Genomic DNA, 26,867 nt, shown 5'->3' on the forward strand with positions numbered 1-26,867 from the left:
TAAAAGGTTAGTAAACATATCCTGCATTAATTAGTAAGGTCTAGAGAACACGTGACCTGGGACTTTTCTTTCCGCCCCTGTCAACCACGTGAGCCATCTCGCTTGCCGTACCGGGGCGGGGTACGACTACAACAGCTAGCTGCATCGTTATAGACATCAACAATAGTTGTGTCCAGTGAAGTTTATGTAATTTTGAGAGCTGCCATATTTCGCGCGTATACTCTCTGAACCTCCTACGCATCTTATCAGTATATGTTTTAATTCAATTCACCAGTTTCCTGGAATAATTTCCACCTTTCCACTTTTATTTGTTGGCACAAATGCTAATATTAGCTAGCTAACCTGTCATAACTTGCAACAGATACTCGTGCTAAAGGTCTGCGATAATGGCTCTATCGGAGACGGAGAATGGGTTTTCCGGTGGTGAAGGAGGAGGAGAGGCGGACGCTATTGTGCAGACTTGTGTGCTGGGCAGCTTCAGTGAGAGAGGCGAGACCACAGCCCTCATCTCCAGCCTGCCGGAGGTCCACCGAGACCTGGGGCCAAGGGAGTCTACTACAGAGAGGTTCCTAGGTGAGACGGTCACAAATAAATCAGCTTCCCCAAGATAAGCAGTTTTAAGTGATTAGTTTGGAGACGTGATGGTCTGCTATTTTCTCCCTGCAGTAATAATGAACAGATATCAAGAGCAGCCTCATCTGCTGGACCCTCATCTAGGTACACTACAACAGCTATTTTACAAGTAAAATCACACAGTTTATAAAAACACTTCCTTCCTTATTTTGTTCCTTTTTTATTATTTTAGAATGGATGTTAAATATGATACTGGACTTTATAAGGAGTGAAAAGTCTCCACCTTCGTTGGTTCATTTGTGTTTCAAGTTCCTCTACGTAATCTGCAAGGTCAGTTTTCTCATTAAAAACCTCCTGACTGCACTGAATAAAAGCCGCAATGGTGACTGCACTCTTGCATGTCTTATGCAGCAAATTCACTAATCCTGCGCGTTGTTTGTTTATTTCTGGTTAGGTCAGAGGCTATAAAATTTTCATGCAGCTTTTTCCTCATGAGGTGGCCGATGTCCAGCCAGTTCTGGACCTGATGTCCAGACAGGATCCCAGTGACTCTGAGGTGAGGCTTTAGTTTAAAGGGAAAAATAATAGCTTCACACTGATGCATCAGTTACATATACCTATAGGCAATAGTGTATATTGTTTTGATCTTTATTTATTTACTTGTTCCAGACTTGGGAAACTCGGTACATGTTGTTGTTATGGCTGTCTATGACCTGCCTCATACCCTTCGATCTTTCTCGTCTGGATGGCCACCTCGAGTCAGATGGTGGTAAGGCTAGAGAGCCTATCATGGATCGCATTCTAGCTATTGCCAAGGTTAGTTATACCAAAGTGATATGATGTTTTTATGTTTTGGCACAGCCATTGCCAAAGTCAAGAGTGCTGTGGCCTACTTAAAAAAGAAAATCGCATGGGGCCCACTTAGTCTTAAATTTTAACTCAAATCAAAATAAGAAAGAAAGTGATGTGTTTCCTTGAAAAACTTATTTAAAAAACATAACAAAGGCTGTTGGTTATAGATAGCTAATGCTACTCAGTCATATGTAAAGTGCTAAGGCCAATGTGTGACCCACCTTCCACTGAGACACAAACTTCAGTACAAGAGTAGTGAAATTAGGTCAGAATAAGGAGTAAACCATCTCATATTACCAGTTTTTATATACATAAACTAATTTTATAGAAATATTTAACTGTACATATCTGAGAGTAATTTTAAAGTGAATTTCTATTACTACAGTACCTTTGCATCCCGCCAGGGGTCCCGGCCCACACTTTGGGAGTCGCTATGTAGTGGTTGCGGCTTGATTTTTGATGATATATATGCCTTCCTGTACAAACTGATCCACCAGAGATTCCTTAACAAGAAAATCCAGCAGTGTGATATTGGCACTAGATTTAATCTTGTCATTTAAGATTTTTGTCAATTTTTTCGAATTTGCATAATACAGTATGTGTTTGTGTATTTTTAAACAGTATGAATAATCGCACTATTTTTTTTCTTCCACAGTCTTATCTAGTTGTGAGCGACAGTGCAAGAAATGCTGCATCTGTGTTGGTATCAAAGTAAGTGGACAAATACCACACAGACACTTAAAGTTAAACAGTGTTTTTAGTAACATACCTGAGAGGTAAACATGCTCCAGTCCATGTTTTTAAATCTGTTGTGGAGTACACAACCTACTCCCATTGGCCACACTTTGATTGTCTTCACTAATGGTTTCACACGATTGATGAGCGGTGAATATTCGGGGGAGAAACAAAGAAAGGTGATCAGACTGTCCCAGGTGGGGGAGGGGCGTTACCGTGTAGGCTCCAGCAATAGGATAGGATAAGGATAATCTTTATTAGTCCCACACATGGGAAATTTGTTGTACCACAGCAGAAAGTGAACAGTCTAAAGTTACAGTAGCAAAAATTAAGAAAAACACTGGAGTAGGATAAGATAATAAGAATAAGATACTATATACTATAGAATAGAATAAAATACTATATATAACAGAATAAAATATGTTATCAGAAAAAGAATTGCAATTGTATACACATGGTCCTGTGTTGTCCCCTCTTGTGTGGCAGGAGACATGTTGATAAAATTTAGCTAATACTGTCTTTAGGTTGGAGTGGTGGAAGTCACCTGCTACAATAAATGCAGCCTCAGGGTGTACAGGTTGTTGTTTGCTAATGGCCGCATGGATTTCGCTCATAGCAAGCTTATCATTAGCATTAGGTGGGATATATGCACCTGCATTTGGTTGAATCTGAGCAGAGTGTAGTAATATTGTCGAGGCAATATTTCTGTCAAAGCCCTTGAGTTAAACCTGAAAGTCTGCAGTTCAACCACATGTTGATTCTTTGACTTAAAATCTTTTTAGTGATTTACATTGTTCAAATTCTTATGGACTTTATTTTAAACTTAGTTTTTTATGATCTAATAATGTTTTCCCCTGCTGTTTAATAAATTATTTCTGGTATTTGTTCCATTAGACATCTGTGTGTTGGAGTGGAGAGTGTAGCATGCAGTATTAGATTTAAGATATGGTGTGTGTTTCAGGTGCTGCTGACATCATAGTCACTTTCAGTCTAGTGGAAACCAGGGTATTTTTCAAATGACCATAATCTTAATTATTTTACAGTGTGTTGCTTCAAAGCTAAGCTAAAAAACAGAGTTACGATGTTTTTAATTTTGGACCTTTATGTTTGTGAAAATATGTTTTTAACTGAAAACCATACAAGATTATTACTAAAGCATTTTGCCTCTGGTTACAAATATATCTCAGATTCTAAGTAAATTTGTTCTAAGTAAATTCCAACAAACAATTTAAAACTATTGATCTGTAATCAGGTCTTTATCCAGTAGAGGGCAAGATTGCTCTTGTTATATTTAGTGTCAGCGATTTGGTCTTTCATGGTGTTGTCTTATTTTACATGACTCTGCAGGTTCATGACTCGCCCTGATGTGAAACAGAAGCGCCTCGGAGACTTTTTGGACTGGAATCTAACCACTATATCCCAGACCAATGATCAATCATTAAGAAACATTGTGGTGTTGGATGGTGCTCTGCAGTCTCTGGTAAACATACGCACTCACACTCAAGCCTGTATGTTGTGTGCATACTTGTCTGTGTGTGTATGTGTGTTTGAAGACAGTGTAGTCTGTGTGTAATAAAACCTGTCGAGGGGGACTTACAAGAGCTGACATGACTGGTATGCTTCACACAATAGCCTGTGTGGTTTTAGCAGGTGTGTTATGCACCTGCTGCATGTGTGGGATCTCTAGCTTCAAGTGACTTAATTCAATTTCATCTAATGATTTAAGCAAAACGTTTCTTGTTTGTTTTTGTTTTTTTAAGACAACAGACGTTTTTTCCCATGTTACACCTTCATTGATAAGCTACGTTTAGATCACTTTGTCTAATCTAAGGTGATCTAATGGATCCCACAAGCATGCACATGAATGTTGTATAATTGGCACGTAAACTTGTATAGCATGTTTTTAAAAAGCGTCGCTTTGCACTTAATGTTTGCTAAATGAACCTGGAGCCAAGGTGTTGCTTAGGGCATTCAAAACTGGCTCTGTGCATTTAGTCTCAAGACTTCAGAACTCAAGCTTACATGTTTTTGTGGTTAATGGGAGATGCTTAAAAGTGCAGCTATGTACCAGCTGCATTGAAAAAAAACAAACTATGTTACAGGCAAAGCTCTTCAAGCATGGAAAACGAGATGACCTCTTGCAGTATGGTAGGTTCCTTTTCTTTGTTCATGCACAAAGTAAGAAGCAAGACTTTGCTCTACAGCAGGGGTAGGCAACTCCAGGCCTCAAGGGCCGGTGTCCTGCAGGTTTTAGACATCACCCTGTGTCAACACACCTGAATCAAATCATTAGTTCATTCCCAGGCCTCTGGAGAACTTCAAGACATGTTGAGGAGGTAATTTAGCCATTTGAATCAGCTGTGTTGGATCAAGGACACATCTAAAACCTGCAGGACAGCGGCACTCGAGGCCTGGAGTTGCCCACCCCTGCTCTACAGTCTCATTTTGGGGACAAAAATAAATAAATAAAAAGAATCACTGACATGCTGTCTCTTGTATAACTGGCATGTGATTGTTGTTTAACTAATTGTTTAATAGCTTCACTACCTGGAAAATATTTCAATCTAAGTATTAATCTCCACAAACTTTTTATATTCCTGTGTGTTCGCTCATGTAATAAATTTAATAAATAAATTTCCTCAGCTCCTGCAGTTCTACAGTGTCTGGAAAAGAAGCATCTGTCAGAGAGCAGCGAGGCCATGCTGAGGAAGCTTGGTGTCAAATTAACCCAGAGGCTCGGCCTTACCTTTTTAAAGCCCCGTTTGGCCGCTTGGAGGTCAGATTTAGTACCAGCTAGTTTTTAAAATAAGCAGAAACACAGAAATGCATTTTGTGTGTGTGCTTTCTTGTAATATGCAAAATTTTCAGGTATCAGAGAGGCAACCGATCCTTAGCAGCAAACCTTTCCATGTCCCAATCGGCTGCAGACAGTACTGGTGCGACCTCTGAAGTGGAGACAAAAGAACAGGAGGAGGACTACGACATTCCTGAGGAAGTGGAGACTGTCATTGGTAAGTTTCTGCCTCCAATTAATTTAAAATGTTTGTCCTTACAAAACATTTAAAAATAATAATAAAATAAAAAAAATCTGATTTGCATGTTATTCTACAGAACATCTGCTATTGGGACTGAAAGATAAGGAAACAATCGTGCGCTGGTCTGCAGCAAAGGGGTAACAAACCTTTTATATGACACTTGAAAAACCTGAACTGTTTATAAAAACGCATCCATGTTGCTGCTTGTCTTTGGTATTTTGATATGTCAAAAGCAGATCATGAGAAAGAGTTGTTGTGTTACAGTAATCTATGTTGTTTAACCCCTCAGCATTGGGAGGGTGACTGGAAGGCTTCCCAAGGAGCTGGCAGATGAGGTGGTTGGATCAGTGCTGGACTGCTTCAGGTACATTCATGCTTGGGGCATTTCGGCTCTCTCTGTTACTTACCCCTCATAGAGGGGCAATGTTCTGCGTTTTGATATGCTTTGCATGTGTTTTGATCCTGAAGCTTCCAGGAAACAGACAACGCTTGGCATGGAGGCTGCCTGGCACTTGCTGAACTGGGTAGAAGAGGACTGCTGCTGCCTTCCAGACTGACAGATGGTAGGTGATTTAATATCTCAATACTTAATGTATGATACACAGACTACTGTAAACAACTTTTATTATTTTATTAAGCATCTTTATACATATGACATGACATTTACAGTTGTCTGCTTTACAAAATTGTTCAACTTTTGGAAAACTTGCAAAATTTGCTCATCACCTTTTCAAGTCATTTCTGAGATTAAAAAAAAAAGAACAGTGTAACATTTTACATTTTTAACCTTGTAGCAGTGCTATTGGCTAAAACAGTCAAATCTTTCGGTGCTAAATCAATACAATAAGAAGTCCATTATCAATGAGGCTTTTAGACTTTAGATCAGAGATAGTCCTTATTATAGTCAGAGTTTAGTTGTTAGCAGCAACGAGATCTCCTCCTCAGAACCCGTCCGGGCGCTTTTACTCTCTTGGGTTTATGGCATTTGTTTTCAGCCTTTCCACTGTGTGGTCTTTTGATTGCTGTTGCCTTGGCCCTGGTCGTTTGTTTGCTCTTCTCTTGATAAACAGGACTTTTAGCTTCCGTGGAATCTGTCAAGGGCTCGTCTATAGTACTGAAGTCACGTGAAGACGCTGCAGAGCTTGCAATGGCTAGCTGACAGAGTGCCAGAGCTGCAGTCTGCCTCTGGTCACAAGGCTCTTCATCCAGCTTTTCAATGGAGCTCTGCTGAAGATCTTCTAAAGTGCTTGTTGGAGAGCTGCATACAGGGCTGGTCTGAGAAGTTCTGAGGCTGAGGTTCAGGGGCGACTCATGCTCTGTTGATTTCACTGTGTCTGAGCAGCTCAGTCTGTCGACAGACTGAATTTTTTCCTTGTCGTGGTTTCTTGTTGAGAGGTTGAGGGGAGCCATATCATCTGTGCTGTCGACTTCATGACGCTCTGATGAAGTTTCAGGATGTGGATCAGAATCAGACATGAAGGAAAATCTGCTGTTCTCAGCTAATCTGAAACGGAAAGGCCAAAACCATAATGTACACAACATAACAATACAATAATAGAAACAGAAACTTTTTTAAAATTAATACATCCAAAATTTTGAATTTTGCTTACCCTCTGTCTACGTGCTGAGCTGACATTTCTGCACACTCCTCTGGTCTTAAGTCATTTTTGATGGGTTGCACCGCTGTAGACTTGTTTCCTAATTGTGGGCCGATCTGTGACTCACTGATGTTGGTGTACTGCAGCGCCTCGATGTCTCGCTGGATGATGTGAGCTTGGCTGGGTCTGTCAGGGGATCCCAGAGCTGAGCTGCCCTCTTTGGGACTCAGCCTTGTTGCCTTGTCTCCACTTTGCCCGTGGTGGCTCTCTGCTTGTGTAGAAGTGTGTGGGTGGTTCAGACTGGCACGTGAATGTATGTACAAGTCATAGTCTTTATGGCCAAAAGTTGGGCCATACATATCCAAAGGAATATATCTGTGTCCTGCAATTGGCATAGAAAGCTCGTGGGGTCTGTACAGAGTGTAAGGCAGAGGGTGCCCTGGGTGAAGAGGATGGCAGTACCTGTATGAGAAAGAGGGAAATGGGGAAGTGTTAGCTGGAGTCACTGGTTGTTGTACCATAGGCCTCTGGGGATCCAGAAAATCTGCCTGAAAGGAAGGAGAGTTTGGCTCATTCACATGGTGATTTCCTGGAAGATAGTAAGGTGGATATAGGGGCCGATCAGGCTGGAGATAAGGAGAATATTCGGGAACCAAGAGAGGCGCGAATGATTTTAAGGGAATGGATGATGAAACGGTGCCCCATGGGAAGCGTGGGTGGTTGAAAGTGGGAACAGGAGCTTGCAAGTCCTCGGTCTGCTTCACAGGTGTCTTGAAAGCTTCTGCTCCGTCACGGTTGGGTGTGACAGGTGAGAAGGCAGATGGGCGCGTCTGATCCTTTTCCTCGTTGCTTTCCGTGCTCTGTGCCTCTGAAACCATATTTGGATTTGCTGCACTCTGATTGTCCTTGATGACTGGACTGTCACACCCTACATCGACCTTTTCTGTGTCATCTTTGCTCTCAGCTTTCTTCTCTTCAGCTCCCTGCTTCTCTGGAGTGTTGTTCTGAACTGCTGGTTGGGCATTTGTTAAATCCTTAGTTTTAGGAGGGATTGCTTTTGCCATTGCCTTCATCTGTCTAGCTGTTTGCCCACTTTTCTGTGATACGAGGGAGATGGAGTTTTCACACAAGTTGTATTTCATATGGTTGAAAAGATGGGACTTTTCGTTGCAGGTGAACGGGCACTGGAAGCACTGGTACTTGAAAGGCTTGCCTGGTGGTCGGGGAATATAGTGGGGTCTTTTTGGCTTGCGTTCTTGAACAGTCTCCATCTTGATTCTGAAAGAAGAGTATAGCGTGCCATAGTTGGAGATTTAGTAATGGTTTAGATTTTACTGAAGTACCTCTATTCTAAAGTAAACATGCCAATAAATTGGCAAAAAAAACAAAACACACCCGTCTTACAAAAAAAGTCACAAATGTCAATGGACTAGGCCAGTTGCCAATGGCCAGTAAATCCATCCAAATGCCCATCCCTACTCTGTACCAGATTCCCAAGCTTGCTGTCAAGTAATGAGCCTGCTCAAGTTGTTTGACTGGTTACCGTAAAAAGTGGTTGATTTTTCGGTGAGTGTTTCTTCAGCTGCTCAGCCAGAAAATCTCTAGCTGCACAAAACACCAAGCCCTCAGGCTAATGTATTTCTGCAACTTCACAGTGCTTTGGACACCAAACAGAAATATACCCAAATATGTAAAGTAGCCTACCATATGCAAAACTGTTGCCACACGTTTGCATAGATGCAGTTCTGTCCTAGTTTCGTTTTGGTTGATTGACGGCAGCCTGCAAACACCTCCACATGTTTCGCACTTTCACTCGGCAGTCGGTTTTGCGATTGCTTTGCTCATCACGCCTCTAATGTTAGAGAGTTGCTAATCCACTAGACAGTTAGACTACACACTTTCTAGCACAAACCTCGAGGGCATGTAGAGACAAGCTCGCTCCCTCTCTCACTCTCAATCTACTAAACTCTGCGCTGTCGGCGTGGGAACCACCAGCCACCTGCTTCCCATGACTACACCTGCGGGATGAATTTATCACTTGATGAGCTCACCAGCTCAGGAGATGCATGAGTATTGGAAGTAATTGTTTAATAGTTTTTCTTGTGATACAGCGCTCACGCTAGCTGAACAATATCAGCAATTACGGTAGTAAGTCTGCAAACAAGGATGGCATCTGTAGCACTTCAGGCTTCTGAAACGAATCATCACCTAAAGCTGTAAGTTCAGTGTTGGTGGGCGTACTCGGAGGAACCTGCTTGTCATGCGCTGTTGCAAGAAGTTGCCACTCGAGTTTCTGTCCAACTGTGGTAGCATGCAAAACCACTCCCTTCTTAAGAAGTAAAAGTCTTTCGAAAGCCTTCTTATAACAAGTCTTTATTTTCATTATAATACAGCTTTAAAAAAACAAAAACAAAAAACAAAATAAAGGATCTAAACTTACTTGTTTTTTTTAAATAAATCTGGATGGAGTGAGATCAGGTAAGTTTAGTTTTTTAAAGATGATATTCTTTAAAGAAGGCCGTCTGTCTGCTGTCTAAATAAGTATTTTAGACCTGGTTAAAAGGTTGTCTGCAGAGCTCAGATATTTACCTGTGGCTCAGTTACTGCAGCCTGAGCAGGGACTAATTAAGATCAAGAGGTAGCAGGTGCACAGTTATCCCTACCCTTGAATGCAGCCAATAAAAATGGTTAGAAACACCATTACAAATCACAGTCAGTCTTATCCATTGGCACAGAAATGCTTTGATAGAGTGCTGAAAATAAGTTTAGTGTTAATAAAAGAAAGACAAAAAAAAAAGAAAAAAACAAAACAAACCCTACCTTCTCTAGCCAAAGGGTCAGTATCTTATCCTCTTTATCCAGTGCGCTGCTCCACGCTTCACGCCGCACGGCACTTTCTGGTCAGGACACCTCCGTCGGTACGTGCTCAGAGTTCAGAGTGGGTGAACGTGTGTGTGATCATGAATGTGTTTGATATTTGTTGTGTGGCGAGTTTCTATCTCTGAGGAGTTGTCTCACCTGTGGGTGGAGCTTTCATCTAAACAGCAAGGCCCTCGGGCAACACTGATGTACCTGGTATTAGTCAAGCCTCAAGCAATGATTTACATGTTGGGGGGGTTGCAATCCTTCTTCCTCTTTCTGGTTCCAACTGAACAAAAAATGTATATGAAGTTTTAAATAAAGTTTAATAGCAGGCGGGCCATTTATTCTCCTATTAGTCCTTTTTATTTTCTGTTAAAACAAATGTTCTGTTATTATGAAACACATTTATTTTGATAATCATCCTAAATAACATGCACTTACTATATTGTTCATAATCTGACCTTGAAAAGTCTTATGAACTGGTGCTAGCTTATTTTCATGTTGTATTACTCTCCTTTAATCTGGAATTGCAAAAGTCAAGCTTTGTGAAGATAAAGTAGTGATCTTTGCTTACCAAAAACATTTCATGCAGTTTATGTAATATATATTTTGGACATTTCTGACAACTTTTCATCTCACTGCGGTGTCTGCTTGCAGTTGTGCCACTCATTATCAAGTCCCTAATCTACGAGGAAAAGAGAGGAGCGTGCAGTGTTGGTTCCAATGTGCGTGATGCTGCCTGCTACGTCTGCTGGTCTTTTGCGAGGGCTTATGAACCCAAGGAGCTCAAACCTTTTGTCACTCAGATTGCCAGGTAACCTTCCCTTATACACATGAAACACTGCTACACATAGGCAATGATGGGAATAACGGCGTTACAAGTAACGGTGTTACTTTTTTCAGTAACGAGTAATCTAACTAATTACTATTCCTATCGTTACAACGCCGTTACCGTTACTAACAAGAAAATGCGGAGCGGTCGCGTTACTATTTTTCAACAAACAGACGGTTGAAGCTGTGTTTAGCTTCCAGCACCTATAATCAGTTGCACGGAAGTAGCTGTAAGTAATCTGGGCGCTACAGCTTTAAGCAGCGGCACGCTCCCACGGGCGGCAATCACTTTCTGGCCGACGATCACTTTTTTGCACAACACCTGGAGCTAAGGGGGCAAAACAATCGCATGAGTGCTGCTGTTTGACTGAGGAAGAATAAAGTAGTCGTGGTAAGCCAATCACATGACCACTTAAAGATGACAAAGCAACAAGGTGATATATACCAGTTTTTAAATTGTGTTGATAGGCCACGTAAAACCAGAGTCATGATAAACAATATATACGCATTTTTCCTCAATAGTTTCATCACGTTTACGGTCTAAGGACAGCGCTAGCAAGCACTCTCTGCTTATGACCAAAAAACAAACAAACAAACAAACAAAAAACACCTCTTTCGAGTTGGTGGAAAAATGTCGACGAATCAAAAAATGATATGGCAACCTGACATTTGGTTGTTTACGAATAGGGGGAAGTTTTAGGAGTGATGGCGAGAGAGAGAGAGAGAGAGAGCAGAAAAAGAGAGAGAGAGCCAGTTTTGAGATGTGAGAGATTTGTGACGTTTAGCGTGTTTGGAGTGTGTAGTTAATGTGTTGTCTTGTGTAGTTAGTGTGTAGTGTTGTGGATAGTTTTGTGTTGTGTGTCAGAGCAATGAGGTGACTGCTATCTGCAGGTATCAAGCTGTGATGTTCTCCTTTATAGTGGACAGAAATTATTTTTTTGGAGTGGCACAAATAATTTGTGTGGCATCTTATTGAATGCAGAACAGCTGATTGTTCTGTAAATAGTTTGAAATGTTTTTTTTAAAAAAGGGTAAAAGGTAAATGGCTGCAAATAACTTGTTGTTGTTTGCAAAACTTGTGCAAATGATTTTAAAATTGGCAATTTATATTTGCATTTAAAGTTATGAAATATGATTAAATAAACATGTTTGTGGTTGTTACAGTAAAAGACCTTTTCTACTTGGAATTTATGTTTTTTTGTCTGATTTTAGATCAATTGCGTTAATACAGTATGTCAAAATGAAAACATAACTGTAAATTCAAACACGTGAGGTTGTGCTGAAAAACAATGATACCAATCAAGGCAAAGTAAATCTTTTTTAACGGTGAAATGTAGAGGAAACATCAAAGTAGTGAAAAATGGCCAATTATACCCTGGACCCCAGAGGGTTACATTAATAGTTACTTTTCAAGTAATTAATTACTTTTAGAATATTGCAACTCAGTTACTTTTTTGAAGAAGTAACTAGTAACTATAATTAATTACTTTTTCAAAGTAATTTCACTTGTTATAGATAATGTATAACAAACCTCATTTCCCCAGAGGAAAACTATTATCGTTATTCCACTAGTAAAATGCAAAATAATTACTTAGAGAATTATCTTCAGTTTCATTAGATTCCTTCAGTACCTTGCTGCGGTTAAATATTCAAGCAAAGTCAGCATTTATCCTCCTGAGCAGTTTAAAGTTAATGCATTTAAGAATTAGAAACACCTTTCTAATTAATATAATACAGTTGAAAATGGAGGATAGAAATTTTGCAAAGAACCAGCTGAAATCAAGAGATCGGTGCACGCGACATGTCAAGTAATCAGTCAAGTCATTTGATTGCAGCTGTTAGGAGTGACATTATCATTACAATTTGCATAGAAACTGCAAGGTGTTTTTACTGCCTCACACCAGTTTTTCTGTGTCATATCAGTCTTGCATGTCCCCACACAGGCAACATACATCGCCATTTGATAATGTTTTCATGTGTTCAATTTAGAATAGGCTACAAGTTTGGATTTTTATGTTGTAAAAATCAAATAGATTCAGTAAAGCTCCAATTGTCTGAGGCAGTGGGTGGGAAAAGTACTTTTTTGTTGTTGTTGTTTTTAAAGCAAATGCACAACATGGGCTTTATATGCTAAATAAAGGCTATAGTCCTTTTTTTTTTTTTACATAGAACTTTTTATATTACGTTTCGGTTTTGAAATGAGATCCAGTATCTAAAGATCTGCATTCCTGGTTTGCAGGACGTTGACATTTGGAGTATTATCTAGCATATCTGCTAAAGAGCACATTTTGCTCTGTTTTGGTGTTTGACTGAAAAACAGAAGGTTTATAGGTTTGGTGCAGAAAGGTTTATCTCAGTATTTTTTTAACCCTGGTGCAGCATGAAGGGAAATTTATTTTAGAAAAACAAGGAACCAAAATCTGGTCTTTTCCTACAATCCTCATCAAATTTATAAAAATGATTTTTATGTTCTGTTACCTTAGACTGCATTATCTCTATTAGACGTGCATTTCTTTCTGCATGTTTTCCCCTCATGTTGCTGCAGCAGCTGCTATGTTAAACTGCCGGCATTTAGTTAAGACTTCATTTGCATGCAGCATGCTTATACGGGCATGGCAAGAAGTACTGAAATCGTTGTTTGTTTGTTTTTACATGAACATTAACAGACGGTACTTGCTGAGTAAAATGTTTTATATGCCTCACTTTAAAATCAGAACTAGCTCTAAAAATAAAAACCAAGATCGGGAGATTTTCCCATCTAATGAGCAACCATGCAGAGAAGTACGACATCACCCATTGACGTGTGTTCAGTCTTTGTTAATAGTAACGGTTTATCTCATCCTTGAGCTCTTTTTCTTGGTGTGCATGTATGGACCTGTGGCCTGTGACTGTGCAGACCAGCTCTGCAGTGTCAGTTTGAACCCCTGCAAATTATCATCAGCAGTCGCGACAACACCCTCCCTTTCTCTAGCCTACAGGACTGCCAGGTTTCGCCTGCTGTTGTAGGTTTCGGTCGCCGTTTGGCAGTAATGCTAAGACAAGCTGGTTCCTGCTCTATTCATCAAAGCTTGATGACATTCACAGAAAACTCACTTTTGTCAGTGGCTTGGGGGCACACTCATGCACTTGTATTCTTACTAACTTAAATAAATAAACTATATACTAATTGTAGCATTGGTAAAAGTAATTTAGAGTAACCTTTATATCTAGAGTTCAGCCAGGAAGTTTGTTTTCTAAACCCTCAGGGTGAGGGCAGTTAGCATAGCCAAATTGGGCAGCTGGTAAATCTCCATGCTGGGATCTTGCTGAAGCTGGGTACATGAAGGGAAAAAGGACAACAGCAGTCAGTCTCAGCCTGTCACAGGTTGGCCCCCACTTAAACGTGGTGTGGGGATATTTAGGTCAGAAGGCCGTCATGCTTAATCATATTATGGTTTACCGTCTGTGCTGAGAATCTGTGGTTCACAATCACAGTTTGCAATAATGATGTAATTGAAACCTAGCATCTGACTCATCTGTGCGCTCATAAGAATCTGTACACTGTTGGTGAAGATTGAGGTTAATTTCACAGGAATGGGGCAGTCTAACATTTATATTAGTATATTTTTAATTCCATATGCATAAAAACTGTATTTAAGCGTTAACTACAGAATTTTCTAAAATTGAAGTATCCGTCAAGCAGAAAAATTATAAAAACAAAGTACAAGAAGGCTGATTCATCTTTACTTAACGCCCTGTGACAAGAAAAAGTTATTACCTTCTCCAACACGTTTGGTGGCGGTTGAATGTATTTAACACATACTTTGTGTCTTTCTGCAGTGCTTTGCTGATCACAGCTGTGTTTGATCGAAATGTTAACTGCCGCAGAGCTGCATCTGTAAGTTCTCTTTTCGACATCCCATGCTTTCCTAACTAAGACATACAGTCACAGGACAGGAGTTCATTTTGTCTCTTTTTGTCCCAGGCTGCCTTCCAGGAGAATGTCGGCAGACAGGTTTGTGACCTCAGTATTGACTACATGAACATTGTGACTAACAGAATCGCTGTGATTTGAAGCTTATTTGTTGCCAAATATCTAGCTCATGCTCAAACTTGCCTTGTTAGTGAGAACCTTTTAAGTAAAGAAATAGCCTCCCAGTATGGCTGCAGGGCACCAGCAAAAGCTTGATTTGCAAGTAGACCTCGAGCAATAACTCTGTGAGATCGTTTCTTGAATTTGGAACCTAACTGTGTGTTTTCTATCTCATAATCATGAGCTCAGTGTTTAATAATATGAGCAACCTTTAATTAATGAAATGCAGTAGAAACATTTCAGCACTTTCTTGGTTTCTTGTGTCTCAATAGGGGACATTTCCTCATGGTATTGACATCTTAACAACAGCAGACTACTATGCAGTTGGTAATCTCAACAACTGCTACCTGAACATCAGGTAAGAAACACTACACAAATCACAGTAGCCTAAAAAATAAATGTTGGAAACAGGTAATACATTTTCTTTTCACACTGGCAGAGCAGAGAATTAAATCTCAGTTTTTCCTAACATTACTGTTTATGTGTGTTGTCCCTAATTAAAAATATCTTATCTCACTATAAGTGACAAGCAAGAAAAAAATCATTCGGGCCAAAAGTGGGTGGTGTACTCTCTCTCTGGAACAGCGGTCCCCAACCTTTTTTGCGCCACGGACCGGTTTATGCCCGACAATATTGTCACGGACCAGCCTTTAAGGTGTCGTGGATAAATACAACAAAATAAAACTAGTACCGGTACCAAAAAAAAAAAATATTTATTCATAACACACATGTGAAAAGACCCAGGAAAACAGAGTTAACGATAAAAACGATAACAAAATAACGCTGAAAACCGATAAAAACCCTGGAAACCATACATTTCACACCCGAGCCTCAACTCTTGCGGCCCGGTACCAAACGACTCACGGACCGGTACCGGTCCGAGGCCCGGCGGTTGGGGACCGCTGCTCTAGAAGATAGACCCTGCCTCCCACTCTAAAAAGAGAAACCTGTCCAGAAATGTCATAATCTTGGATTCTTCTGTGACTGATGACAAAATAAGGTCACACTTTATTATGTCTATAAGAAAATTACACTTTTTTCCATTTTATACTAGAGTAAACACTTTCCTTATTTCTTGATTAATCAGTTTCAAGACCTTTTCAGTACAGCAAACTGGTCTTTGTGTGCACTGCAGTCTTATTCAGAGTGAAATAGACAGTAAACCATGGCATGCTTCAGGGAGTGGCTACCTTGTGATTGACAAGTTGCCATAACGCAAGCATACCTCATCTTTGCTAGGTCAATGGGCTCCACTCTTCACTCGCTTCAAATTAACGTTTTACATAAAGTGTACAGTCCATCATCACATCATCACATGACCTTGGGTTAAGGTAACTGAGTTGTAACGGCACCAAAAATCTTAATATTATAACCCAGTATATACACATACACATTTGATAAAGTGTATATTGAAGCCAGTGCAGAAAAACTTTACCCTTTACAAGAATCTGCACCTTTGGCAGGAATGTGTCACCAACATAGTAAACATTTAAGCGGTGAAAACGAAGAAAGATGCTAGCCTCAGGGCATGAATGAATACTGAACGAGGAAGGAACATAGCACAGTGATAGCAGATGTGATTTAAGTGTGGCTAAATTGATGTTTGCATTCTATTGGTTACCAAAACATGCATAAAACTGTTATGTGTGTTGTTATTTTTTTTTTTATTACTTGTCTCAAAGTGTCTATATAGCAGGTTTCCCAGAGTACACCAAATCCATGATCGACCATTTAGTAGCTATGAAGATCAACCACTGGGATGGGTAAGTACTTGCATTAATAATGCTGCCAAATGTGAAAAGGACACTGTTTTGTTTTCACCTATTTATTTATCTATTTATCTTTGTGTATGTATTTTGCAGTATGATTCGAGAGCTTGCCACTAAAGCTCTCCACAACTTGACGCCTCAAGTGCCTGATTATATGGCAGCAACAGGTAAACAATGTCACCCTACCTGTTTCTCAGTCAATGTTTGTCTTTTAGTTCAACTGCTAAATGCTTTATGAAACTGAATGAAACCTTCAATTAAAAATAAAGAGTGGAAATTTTATACTCCCCCTCCCTGCTCGGTTTCAGTTTTACCGCAGCTGTTGAAAATGGCCGTGGGTATTGATCTCCATGGCCGGCATGGAGCCATCCAGGCTTGCGGGCAGATCACACATGCTCTGTACAAAGTGGGCCTTCAAACCAACAGGTAGGCTTTATATACACAATAAAAGTAGCATTAACTAGGGTTGGTCTAGAACTGAAACTTCTTTTTAAACCTTAATATTCATGGGTTAAAAACACTTTTTAATCAGAGTAAAGCATTAAGTCAGTTGAACTTCTGGCATATTAAAGTGGTCGTTTAAGTAGCAGAGGGGGTTGTTGGTTTGATTCTCATGCTTTGGTGTTAATTAAATTAACAACAGGTGCACTAGAGGGGAAACAATGACACAACCCCCAACACAGGAATGGTTTTACAGGCCACTTCTACATTTTGCTAGTTTAAGTGTCACTACTGCTAGCATGAGGCCACACCTCACTGGACCTTGCAGAGGTTTCACTGGTAGTCCTCCAGGATGGCGCATCAATATGTGCCACTGGCGAAGGATTTACTATATCACCCAGCACAGTCTCAGGAGCATGGAGGAGTTTCCAGGAGGCAGACAGTTACTGTAAGTGAGCTGGACAGGGTCGTAGAAGGTCGTTAACCCCTTAACAGGACTGATATCTGCTCCTCCTATCTGCTTGTGTAAGAAGGAAGAAAATGAGCACTACCAGAGCCCTATAAAATGACCTCCAGCAGGCCACTAGTGTGAATATCTCTGACAAAACAATTAGAAAAAGCCTTCACGAGGCTGGCCTAAGGGCCTTACAGCTTGTAGCACCCCGTGCTTGTAGCCCAATTAGCATTTGCTATAAAATACCACATTTGGCAGGACTGTGTGCTTTTCACAGATTAGAGCAGGTTCACCCTGAGCACACATGACAGACGTGAATGGATCTGGAGAAGCCAAGGAAAATATTGATTCCTGTGATATCATTCAGCATATGGTGGTGTGTCATTGATGGTTTGGGGAGACATATCTATGGAGGGATGCACAGACCTCTACAGGCTAGCCAACAGCACACTGACTGCCATTAAGTATCAGGATGAAATTCTTGGACTCATTGCCAGACCCTATACTGGCGCTTTGGGTCCTGGCATTCTCCTGGTGGACAAGAATGTCCGACCTCATGTGTCCAGGCAGTTCCTGGAGGACGATGATACCCTTGACTGGCCCCCACAATCACCTGACCTAAATCCAGTAGAGCACCTTTGGTACATTATATTTTGGTCAATCTGATGCCACCAGGTAGTACAAGATCTCAGTGATGCCCTGATTGAAATCAGGGACGAGATTCCCACAGGACTCTATCTGTCATCTCATTAGAAGCATGCCCTGATGTTGTCAGGCATGCATGGAAGCACATCGGGCCATACAAATTTCAGTAAAATGGACTCCCTGAATATGGCATCTTTTTGTTACTAACACATTACTGAGTCCTTATCAATATAGATAACCCATAACGATTTGATGTGTTTTCAAAGTGTCCATGTAATTGTTTTAGCAGCGTGCTTTGACAGTGCCCTGTAAGCCTTTGGCACATTAAATGATGGCACTATTAAAATCGGGCTTGTATTTGTCCCATAGGACTGTGGTGGACATGATTTCTCCAGAATGTGTGGATGCTTTAAAGAACATTCACCAAATGGTAAGTGCATGAACTTAAAAATAGTTTCAAGATTAACTTCAAATTAAACAAACTTTGCTCTTCTTGCTCATTTAAATTTGTTGGCCCACTTTCAGCTACACGACCGAAAACAGTACAGGTATGCTGAAATAATCTGTTTAGCTTTGCAGTATGGCAGATCAGTAATATATTACTCGTATTACAATTATGTTTATTTTGTTACATAGGGGCTTTGGTGGAGAGCTGATGAGACCAGCAAGTAAGTTTACATGCAAAGTTGGAATTTCAAAAATAGTTGCATGACATGCTGACGATTCCTGATTGTTTGGTTTTTTATTTTTTCACAGTTTGTAGTCTTATAGAAAAGCTGTCCCTGTCCAAAATGCCTTTCAAGAACGACCCCATCATTAGTAAGGCAGTTCTTTACAGCACTGAGGTTTTGCTTTTCTTTTTTTTCCCCAGCATCACAGCTAACAGTATGTATTATGTTACAGCTGGCTGGCAGTGGATTATAGACGACACCATAAAGACTCTTCATCTTGTTTCTAGTGGAGCAAAGGATGGCATTATGGTAAGCTTAATGCCTTTCATTCTTCTCTAATGTTGAGGTCATTCCAGGAACCAGTGAGAATGATGATGCTCATTTTTATACGTCAGTTATATCTGTTTATTGTAACCAATCAATAGAGCAAAACACAGGTATCTGTAGTATAAGGTAAAGTGGTTGCTCCACCAGAGTGTGTACTAGTTTGGTCATTTTCAAAGCTGTGGAATCAAATACTGTCACCATTTGTTTATTTGTGGACTATTTTCTGTTTTCTACTCTCTGGCCTTCCCTTTCCTGTGTCTGCAGGCTGCACTTGTATCAGCCTTGTCTGCCTTGTGTGAGGAGTACTACCAGGCCAGTCCAGGCCAGGCTGACCCACAAATGCAAGGTAGCTTAGCTATGGTTTTCTCATTATTCTATAACCAAATATGGATTTCATCTGTATGATTTGGTTAATGTCTGTAACATGTCCGTGTCCTTACATGTTTAGATGCTCTGGTGTCTCAGTACACTGAAGGGCTTAACAACCCACAGATGCTCACTCGTTGCGGATCTGCCCTGGCCCTCGGCTGTCTGCCAAAATTTATGATCCATGGCAAATTGAAGCAGGTGTGTTTGAAGTGTGTCCACACTTTCATTTTCAAGCCGTTTTCCATCTAGCTGTCTCTGCATTTTAGGTATAAATTGGTTTGTGTGTTTGTGATAGATCATTGAAGGCCTTCGGCAGCTGTGCGCTGAAACCCAGAAGGAAGGGACTTTTACTGAGGCGAGGAGAGATGCAATCACATCAGTAGCTCAGTGAGTATTCATATGCACACGCTTATTGACTTCTCATCTTCTATCTACATTTTTTTCTACCCTGTTGTTTCTTTGGTGTGTATTTTTGCACTGTTATGTTTGCTTGTCTGTCCTCGGCTCTTTGCCTGCTAGTTTAAACACGTGGATATGTAGACAGTGGTGCTAAAATAAACAATTGGCCGACTATACCTGCAGGACCTGAAGGGCATGTCTGACCATTTCTCTGATAGTATCTTTCCTCAAAATTCAAATTTAATTTCTTTGCTGTGGTTCGTGTATATTTCTCGTTGTCCTTTTAAATTATGTTTTGATTTGCAAACTGTTTTTCATTTTCTCCACCAGAGTGAGTGTGAAAGCAGGCGCTTGCGCTGAAGGCTCTCCGGACTCTACCCTGTGCTCTGCGAATGTAGATGAGGTGTATGGCACTCTCCTCTCCAGTATGGTCGATTACACAACCGACAGCAGAGGGGATGTCGGGGCCTGGTGAGTGAAATTGCTCCTCAAAGGCACATATGTTCTTTTAACCGCCTCGGGGAGGAAGAATTCTTCCCCATTGAGACGTCTGGTCTTCTTCTGTCCCTCCACAAAGGGACGTGCCCATGTCACAGGTAGCTCCAGGCCACGGTTACCGACACGCCTGGAATGTCACCAGGCTTGTCACTTGTCTCCAACATGGGATGGGCTGCTTGCTTTTACACTGTCTAGTAATCTTGTTATTTCCTTCTTTCTTTCTTTCTCTTGAATCGCTTTTCTTCCTTGTTTACCTGCAATCTTTTTTTTCTTTCGTAATAACACTGAATGAAGACAGTCCTTCCCTTATTTTCATCATATATAATCAAGAATTCACAAGTTGCTTGTGTTTAAGTTTTGAATAAACACCCTGATCAGCATTTCACATAAACAAATTGTGCCCTTTAGCCATGAAACTAATTTGACTGTAAAACTGCAGAATCCTGTAAAACTGCAACGGTCTTCTGTTGTTTATGCGGCTGTAGCTCAGGAGGTAGAGCAGTTCAAATACTGACTGGAAGGTTGGTGGTTTGATCCCTTGATGAATCCATCAGAGGGTGAATGTGTGTAACATTAGATAGAAAGCACTTAAGCATAGAAAAAAAAGTGATTGAATGAGTAAGAGTGAATGGGTGAATCAGGCATGTAGTATAAAGCGCTTTGAGTGCCCAGATGGAGTAGAAAACGACTATATAAGTTCCAGTCCATTTAGATTACCTTAAAAAAAAGTAATAGATTGATAGATTTAATAGAAAGTGGTGGGGTTTATTCAAGCCCATGCCATTTAAATATACTGTGTGTGTCACTTGCTCAGGGTCAGAGAGGCGGCAATGACTAGTCTGAAAGATGTGACTATGCTGGTGGCTAGCAGTGCTCCAGAAATCCTTTCAGCAGACATGTGAGTACAAATCTTTAATTATTGAAATATGTTCTGTTTTTTCTGTATGTTCTAGGCTCTCCAACTTTACTTTTACTGTTTATTGTTGTCATATAAATTATATCCAATGTTGCCTTTGAGCTTCTTGTAGTTCAAGATCTTTTTTCTTAAGTCTTGATGGCAGCAAAACTTGTATAAACACAACTGTGAGAGAATAGTGATAGTGCTCATTGTCTTTATTTCACACTAATGTATGTAGGGTGAAATGTATGATGTGCTGCCTGGCCCAGCAATCTGCCGAGAAGATTGATCGCTACAGAGCCCACGCTGGCACCATCTTCCTTCACCTCCTTCACAGCACAGATCCTGTAGTACCTCACATTCCCCACCGAGAGGAGCTGTTGGGCATTTTCCCCATGTGAGTCACTACCACAGTTAACCATTAGCTTTAGGAGCTTTAATAATTGCTATAATTTTAACCAGCCTTTTGTGTTTGGTCGGTTTTGGCACATGCACATGCAGTTTAACAGTGTTTCGTAGATGACAGCTTTATTTGCTGATCTGTGACCCATTTGCTCTGTGTTTCAGTGAGACCACAACCACTCTGAACTGGAATGCTCCATCTCACGCTTTCAAGTATATCGCCCAGCTGCTGGGATTGTTCGAGTATCAGTACCATACTCTGCTGGGGCTCACCGTGTCTGTGGGAGGAATCACAGAGTCCACAGTAGGTGGAGAAGTTGAATATTGTCAAATCTTTACATTGTTATGTGCAGATGGGTGATAGTTTTAATCTGTAAACGTCTAAAAGGTTGGCAGTGAGTGATTTAGGGTTGTGGAGATTTTCACCTATTGAGCTGTAAAGTTTGATCACCGGTAGGAATGATTTCCTGCTTCTGTGGCTGTCCACTACCCTGAGTCTGCTCCCACAGCAAAGGGGATCGCACTGGCTAACACAGACTCAAAAGACATCATCCGGTAGATGTTAAAGAACTCAGTCGTCTCAGAAAAGAGGGACAAATTTAGCACCTCTTATTGTGGGCTTTTGTGTTTTTAATGAAGTCCAGTAGATGTTTAATGATATTTGTGCGTAGAATAAAGCAGTGGCTTATTATAGAAATGTACTTTTCAGCATTAAACATCCTACAATAAGATCAACACACAATAAGATTTGTGTGTTGATAATCAGGTTGAGTTTAGACCAGCAGGGGGAGCTATCAGTCTGATGCACTCTGATCTCGTGTCTGACTTATAACACCTGCCTTTACGGCAGTCCATCGAGTCATTGATACCAGCTATGTTACTCATCTCCACCTGATTACGTCTTGTCTTTTTTATGGCCAAGCGTGAGTCAGACTTACCTACAGATTCCAAATGGGAACATCCCATAGGTTGTATCTGGAGTTTAGCTAATTTCCTGTCCTAATATTTTACTCAACGTCAGTCGGGAGGCTCAGCTGGGGTTGATCAAGTTTCCCCCCTTCGTCTGTTATGACCTAACCTGTTAAAGCCAATCACTCGGAGGAGAACTTGCACACAAAAATTGGAGCCAGTTAGGTTATTTCTTAGCTTTTAGTGTTTATAGATGTACTAAAGAAAATAAGTTTAATGCTTGTAATAGCAGCAGTGAGGCCAGTAAAGTCAAACTTGTCTTCCAGTGGTGGCCTAAATATATTCCCCAAGAGACAATCAAGCTCTCGTCCTGGTCTTCCAGTGGTTTTTACTGCAGATACATCCTCAGAGATGAGAAGTAGTGATATGTTTGCACAGGGTTGCATTTAGGAAACTGAGCCAAGACTGCATCAATCCATGGGCCAAGAATACTGTTCTCACACCACAGGCACATATTCACACAGGCCAGAGAGACATGAAGCATCTACCAACTTTCCAGGAATTGTGTGGACGTAGATGGCCCACATGACCCTGAAAAAGAGCAGCCACACAACAGAAAAAGTTGTAGGCGTAAAACAGAAAATTAACCACTGAAACATAAAAACTGTTATTATTATGTGTATATATGTGCATTAATGTGGATGAGATTTTCAGCCAAGAGTTTCTTAGTAACTCTGTTTATAGGGCATTGTGCAACTATATTATGTTGCTATCTTGCAAATGTCAAGATTTGACACTTTCTTCGCTGTGGTCTGATAATATCTGATGCTTTTCTTTCCCAGGCTCCTCAAGTTTGCACTCGCTCAGCAATAACTTCACAGTAATTTTAATGTTATAGTCCAGGTTTCTGTTTTTTCTCAGTTTTTTTTCTATTTACATTTCCTACCTTTGCCTTTGAATGACAGGAAAAGAGTCGTAACACGGCAGTGTTTTTGTACTGCATGTACAAGTACTCTTGGGTTGTCAATCTGTCCTGTCTTATTGAATTTATTGTCTCTTAAACACCGTGAGACACTTTTTTCCATTTGGAACAAGCATTAAACTATAGACACGGACCTTACAGTGGCCAAAACTTAGGTGTTATTATGTATGATCAGTTAAAATGATGTAGTTTTATATACAAAAAGCTCAGACTTCATCTTCACTGTGACATCATACTGTTTTACAATAACACTTTATTTATTTTTTATATATATTTACTAGTTTCTTCTGTTTCTGTTTAGGTGCATTTCTCTTCCCAGTCTCTGTTTGACCATCTGAAATTGATTCAGAGCGATAGTGCTGCTCTGGGACAATTTGGAGAAACTTTGCTGAGGATCTTCAGAGACAATCTTCACAATGACAGGTACGTGATGATGTGAGGCTTTTTTTATCTGTCCTGTTTTCAGTACATTACACTTGTAAAAGCTGCATATATTCTCTTTTCTTTTCCTTTTAGAGTGTCCGTTTCCTTTCTTAAGATGCTCAATCAGATTCTTGCTAACAGCTGCTTCGAAATATTCACCACGCAAGAGAAGTGAGTGCTGTCATTTGTTTTTCTTTCTTTGTATTAAACTAAATGTGGATGTTTGTCAGAGCTAAACTTTTTCTGCCTGTGTTTTCTTAGTCATCCGTTCTGTGTGGACCTTTTGGCCCTTTGCAAAGAATTCAAGAAGTCCAAAGACATTTCCAAGCTGCGAGCATGTATATCAGTGTAAGTCTCTGTCTCACTGATAAATGCACACATGATGCAAATCGCTAAAGCTAAATGTATGTTGACTATGCCGGTTTGTGTTTCCCAGTTTATGTGGGCTGATCCAGTTCCAAGGTGAGGTGAGAAAGAAGGTTTTGTCCCAGCTGCTGCTGCTGCTCTGCCATTCATTTCCTGTGGTAGGTTTACTTGGAGCGTGCACCGCTATCCTTGAAGCAGGATTGTTGGGTTTTTTTGATCAACAGTTTCATCCAGGTGGAAAGATCTCAACACCTAATTACTGTACATTCAGCTTTGTTTATATTTTTTGTATATTTATAGCCAGCTCTAAGGAAAACTAGAGCCCCATCACGTTGTATTTTTGAGTGGACTAAAGGGGACCTATTGTGCTTTTCCTTATTTTGTCACGCTGTTACAGAGTGCACAATTGGCTTTCAGACTTCTCTAAACACAGTTTCTAGTTTCTTCTGCTCTGAAAAGCCCTGGCAGTGAGCACATAAGCCCCACCCACCTGCTGATCAAAGCTTTTGTTTGTGAGAGGCAACCTATCAGAAGGAAGGGGCCTCAAAGCTAAAACAGCTTTTTTTCTCCAGACAGTGTATCAACAGAGCTGCACTGAAACCAGTATTAGATATATGAATCCTTTTGAACTGTGAATCATGCAAAGCTACTCAAGTAGAGTCCAAGAATAAAATAAATGTGAGCATAACGTGCTCGCTTTTAATGAATGGATGAATTGATATGCATGTGGTTTTGAACACATGCAGGGTGATGATTATTGTCATCAGGTCAAAACATGTCTAGTTCTCAGTTTATATGTTCAGATCAAGCATAGCTGATTGCTGGAATAGCTCTTGACTCTTGTTCTAATTTGTATTTCTCACAACTGTAGATAAGAAAGACCACAGCCAGCCAGATGTATGAGATGCTTCTGACCTACGATGATGTTGTTGATCCAGAGGTGTTGGATGATGCCATGACTTCGCTAAGTGACACTAACTGGTAAGTAGTCATACTGGAGGCAGCTGTTAAATAAACTGACTATAAGCAGTATGTAAAACGTTGCCATGCTCCTTTCCAGGGAAAGCGACCTCGCCACAATTCGGCCACATAGGAATCAGCTTTGCGACTGGTTAGGAGTCCCCAGGCCACAACCAGTTACAAAGGTAACCATTTAGCGTAATTATTGAGAGTTTAGAGCACAAGGCAAACAAATTGAATTGAGTTGATCCTAACTGCTGTCTTTAATCAGCAGGGCCCTGTCCAGGTTTCCTGATCACTCACAGGAAATGAAGAACACCCCGTGTCAGGTAGCTCTTCTATCTGCCAATAAAACACATGGAAACAGTCGAAATACAATAAATGTATAAAAGAAATTACTTGATTTGTTGTGTTGTTATTACTAAGACACACCTGCATAAAGGTTATATCTCTATCACTTTGTGTGCGTTCTGGTTACAACCTAATGTCACTTTGGTTTCAGTAGAGCTGTTTACTTGTAATCTGCACCTGGAATGACACAGATAGATGAAACTTAAACTGTAGTCTGCATACACTCCAGGGGGATGTTTTCATTCAGCCATGTTGGCACACACTGTGGAATCTCACTGAGGCCTACGCAGACCTACTTTTTCTGCATCGGTGGAAGTGCCAAGGGCTAGAGGAGTCTTGGGGCCTGATAGCAGAGCCTCCCTGGTGCTCTGTGGTACAGAGCCTTTGTCATCAGAGGCTGATAGTAGCCACATTGTGTCCGACACCTTCCTTCACAAAGATAGAATTGTTGCATTATTTTCAAATTACGTGCTTCTGATTGCGAGTCACACAGTGTAGAAACTCCCTAAGCTGGTAATCACTATATTGCATTACATTTTTTTGTGCTGTGTATAATATGATTAATGTAACTAGATTTATCCTTTCTTGTGGAAACTGATCTGTATTTTGACCTGTTTAAAATGGATAGAGAAAAAAGTTTTTTTATGATTTGCTTGGCTCTGTGTATTTCAGCAAGGCTACGTGTGCTGCCAGATCATTAGTGACATATTTTTTCCAGTAATTCTTTCACGGATGAACTCTATGATATTCTAAACAGCAGTTCCACGGCACAAAACCATGACTGGAAAAAAAAATCCCCTCGTGGTGGTTTATGTAATCGAAAATCAACATGACAAAATCAGGAAATATAACATGAAGTTTGAGGTTATTTTATATGAAAGCCATGCTTCAGCTGTTTCCATTAGCTTTATATGTTTCTTGAATCAGCAATAATGGTGCCAAAGCCGTTCAGTCACTTCGGCTCATTTATAAATGGGTCTATTAAATATGACATGATTTGTCTCATAACGAGTGAGTAATAACTTCTGAATTAGTGTCTCTGACAAGTGGCCGTGCCTCCTATCCTGCTCATTAACAAGGCCACATTCATTCTTACCCTCCACGGGCGTTGTTGAGTTTGTCTGAGTAGGCCAATATTGCCGCGGCCCATAATTCGACTTTAATTAATTCCCAGCCAGATGGAAATTCCTGTAGTTGCTAATGAAAGAAATGTTGTTTCTCTCAAGGCGGATTGACCGTAAAGAGAGCGGCTTTGCTACAGTGCTCAGGGTAGAGAGGAATGCTAATAATTCTAAAAGGCTTACAGTGCGCCGGCAGTATCCATGGTAATTCTTCACATACAATGGTGGCCTTTTTTTTAGAGGAGTGGAGAGGGGAGGGAGGCGTCTTCCTCGTCGATTCAGTTTGGTGCGACATTAAGAAAGAGCTCCTGTGCACTTTCAGCT

The 26,867-nt window shown here is 40.5% G+C and overlaps 2 protein-coding genes across 3 annotated transcripts; one reads left to right on the top strand and one right to left on the bottom strand.

Annotated features, from left to right (window-relative positions):
* Positions 1-116: 116 nt before the first annotated feature.
* Positions 117-25,469, top strand: tbcd (tubulin folding cofactor D). Of its 2 annotated transcripts, none has more exons than XM_040047973.1 (39): positions 117-573; positions 667-717; positions 806-903; positions 1,028-1,129; positions 1,243-1,389; positions 2,081-2,136; positions 3,508-3,640; positions 4,263-4,308; positions 4,804-4,936; positions 5,029-5,171; positions 5,272-5,332; positions 5,485-5,559; positions 5,664-5,758; positions 10,313-10,469; positions 14,306-14,363; positions 14,451-14,480; positions 14,831-14,916; positions 16,241-16,321; positions 16,421-16,494; positions 16,636-16,753; positions 18,237-18,297; positions 18,393-18,415; positions 18,504-18,535; positions 18,624-18,686; positions 18,771-18,847; positions 19,130-19,211; positions 19,314-19,432; positions 19,530-19,621; positions 19,964-20,104; positions 20,946-21,029; positions 21,268-21,426; positions 21,597-21,735; positions 23,624-23,745; positions 23,839-23,916; positions 24,007-24,093; positions 24,182-24,269; positions 24,983-25,092; positions 25,172-25,256; positions 25,343-25,469. In XM_040047973.1, exons 1-39 carry the CDS (start codon positions 387-389, stop codon positions 25,364-25,366), a joined length of 3,597 nt encoding a protein of 1,198 aa, XP_039903907.1. In that variant the 5' UTR covers positions 117-386; the 3' UTR covers positions 25,367-25,469. The 2 variants fall into 2 exon arrangements, with proteins under 2 accessions (XP_039903907.1, XP_039903916.1); XM_040047982.1 differs by having other exon boundaries at positions 25,346-25,469.
* On the bottom strand, positions 5,812-10,013 carry znf750 (zinc finger protein 750). The gene is made up of 3 exons (XM_040048049.1): positions 9,614-10,013; positions 6,806-8,071; positions 5,812-6,699 (listed from the first exon to the last, which is right to left on the bottom strand). Exons 2-3 carry the CDS (start codon positions 8,062-8,064, stop codon positions 6,114-6,116), a joined length of 1,845 nt encoding a protein of 614 aa, XP_039903983.1. The 5' UTR covers positions 8,065-8,071; positions 9,614-10,013; the 3' UTR covers positions 5,812-6,113.
* Positions 25,470-26,867: the final 1,398 nt, after the last annotated feature.

This window comes from Simochromis diagramma, unplaced genomic scaffold, assembly GCF_900408965.1.
Source record: "Simochromis diagramma unplaced genomic scaffold, fSimDia1.1 OVJJ01000321.1, whole genome shotgun sequence".
NCBI lineage: Eukaryota > Metazoa > Chordata > Actinopteri > Cichliformes > Cichlidae > Simochromis > Simochromis diagramma.

Coding starts and splice junctions, on each gene's coding strand:
- tbcd (XM_040047973.1), top strand. CDS start 387: ATGGCTCTATCGGAGACGGAGAATGGGTTTTCCGGTGGTGAAGGAGGA. Junction 1,390..2,080: donor GCATTCTAGCTATTGCCAAG/GTTAGTTATACC, acceptor TTTCTTCCACAG/TCTTATCTAGTTGTGAGCGA. Junction 18,298..18,392: donor TAAAGAACATTCACCAAATG/GTAAGTGCATGA, acceptor GCCCACTTTCAG/CTACACGACCGAAAACAGTA.
- znf750 (XM_040048049.1), bottom strand. CDS start 8,064: ATGGAGACTGTTCAAGAACGCAAGCCAAAAAGACCCCACTATATTCCC. Junction 6,700..6,805: donor GCTCAGCACGTAGACAGAGG/GTAAGCAAAATT, acceptor TTTCCGTTTCAG/ATTAGCTGAGAACAGCAGAT.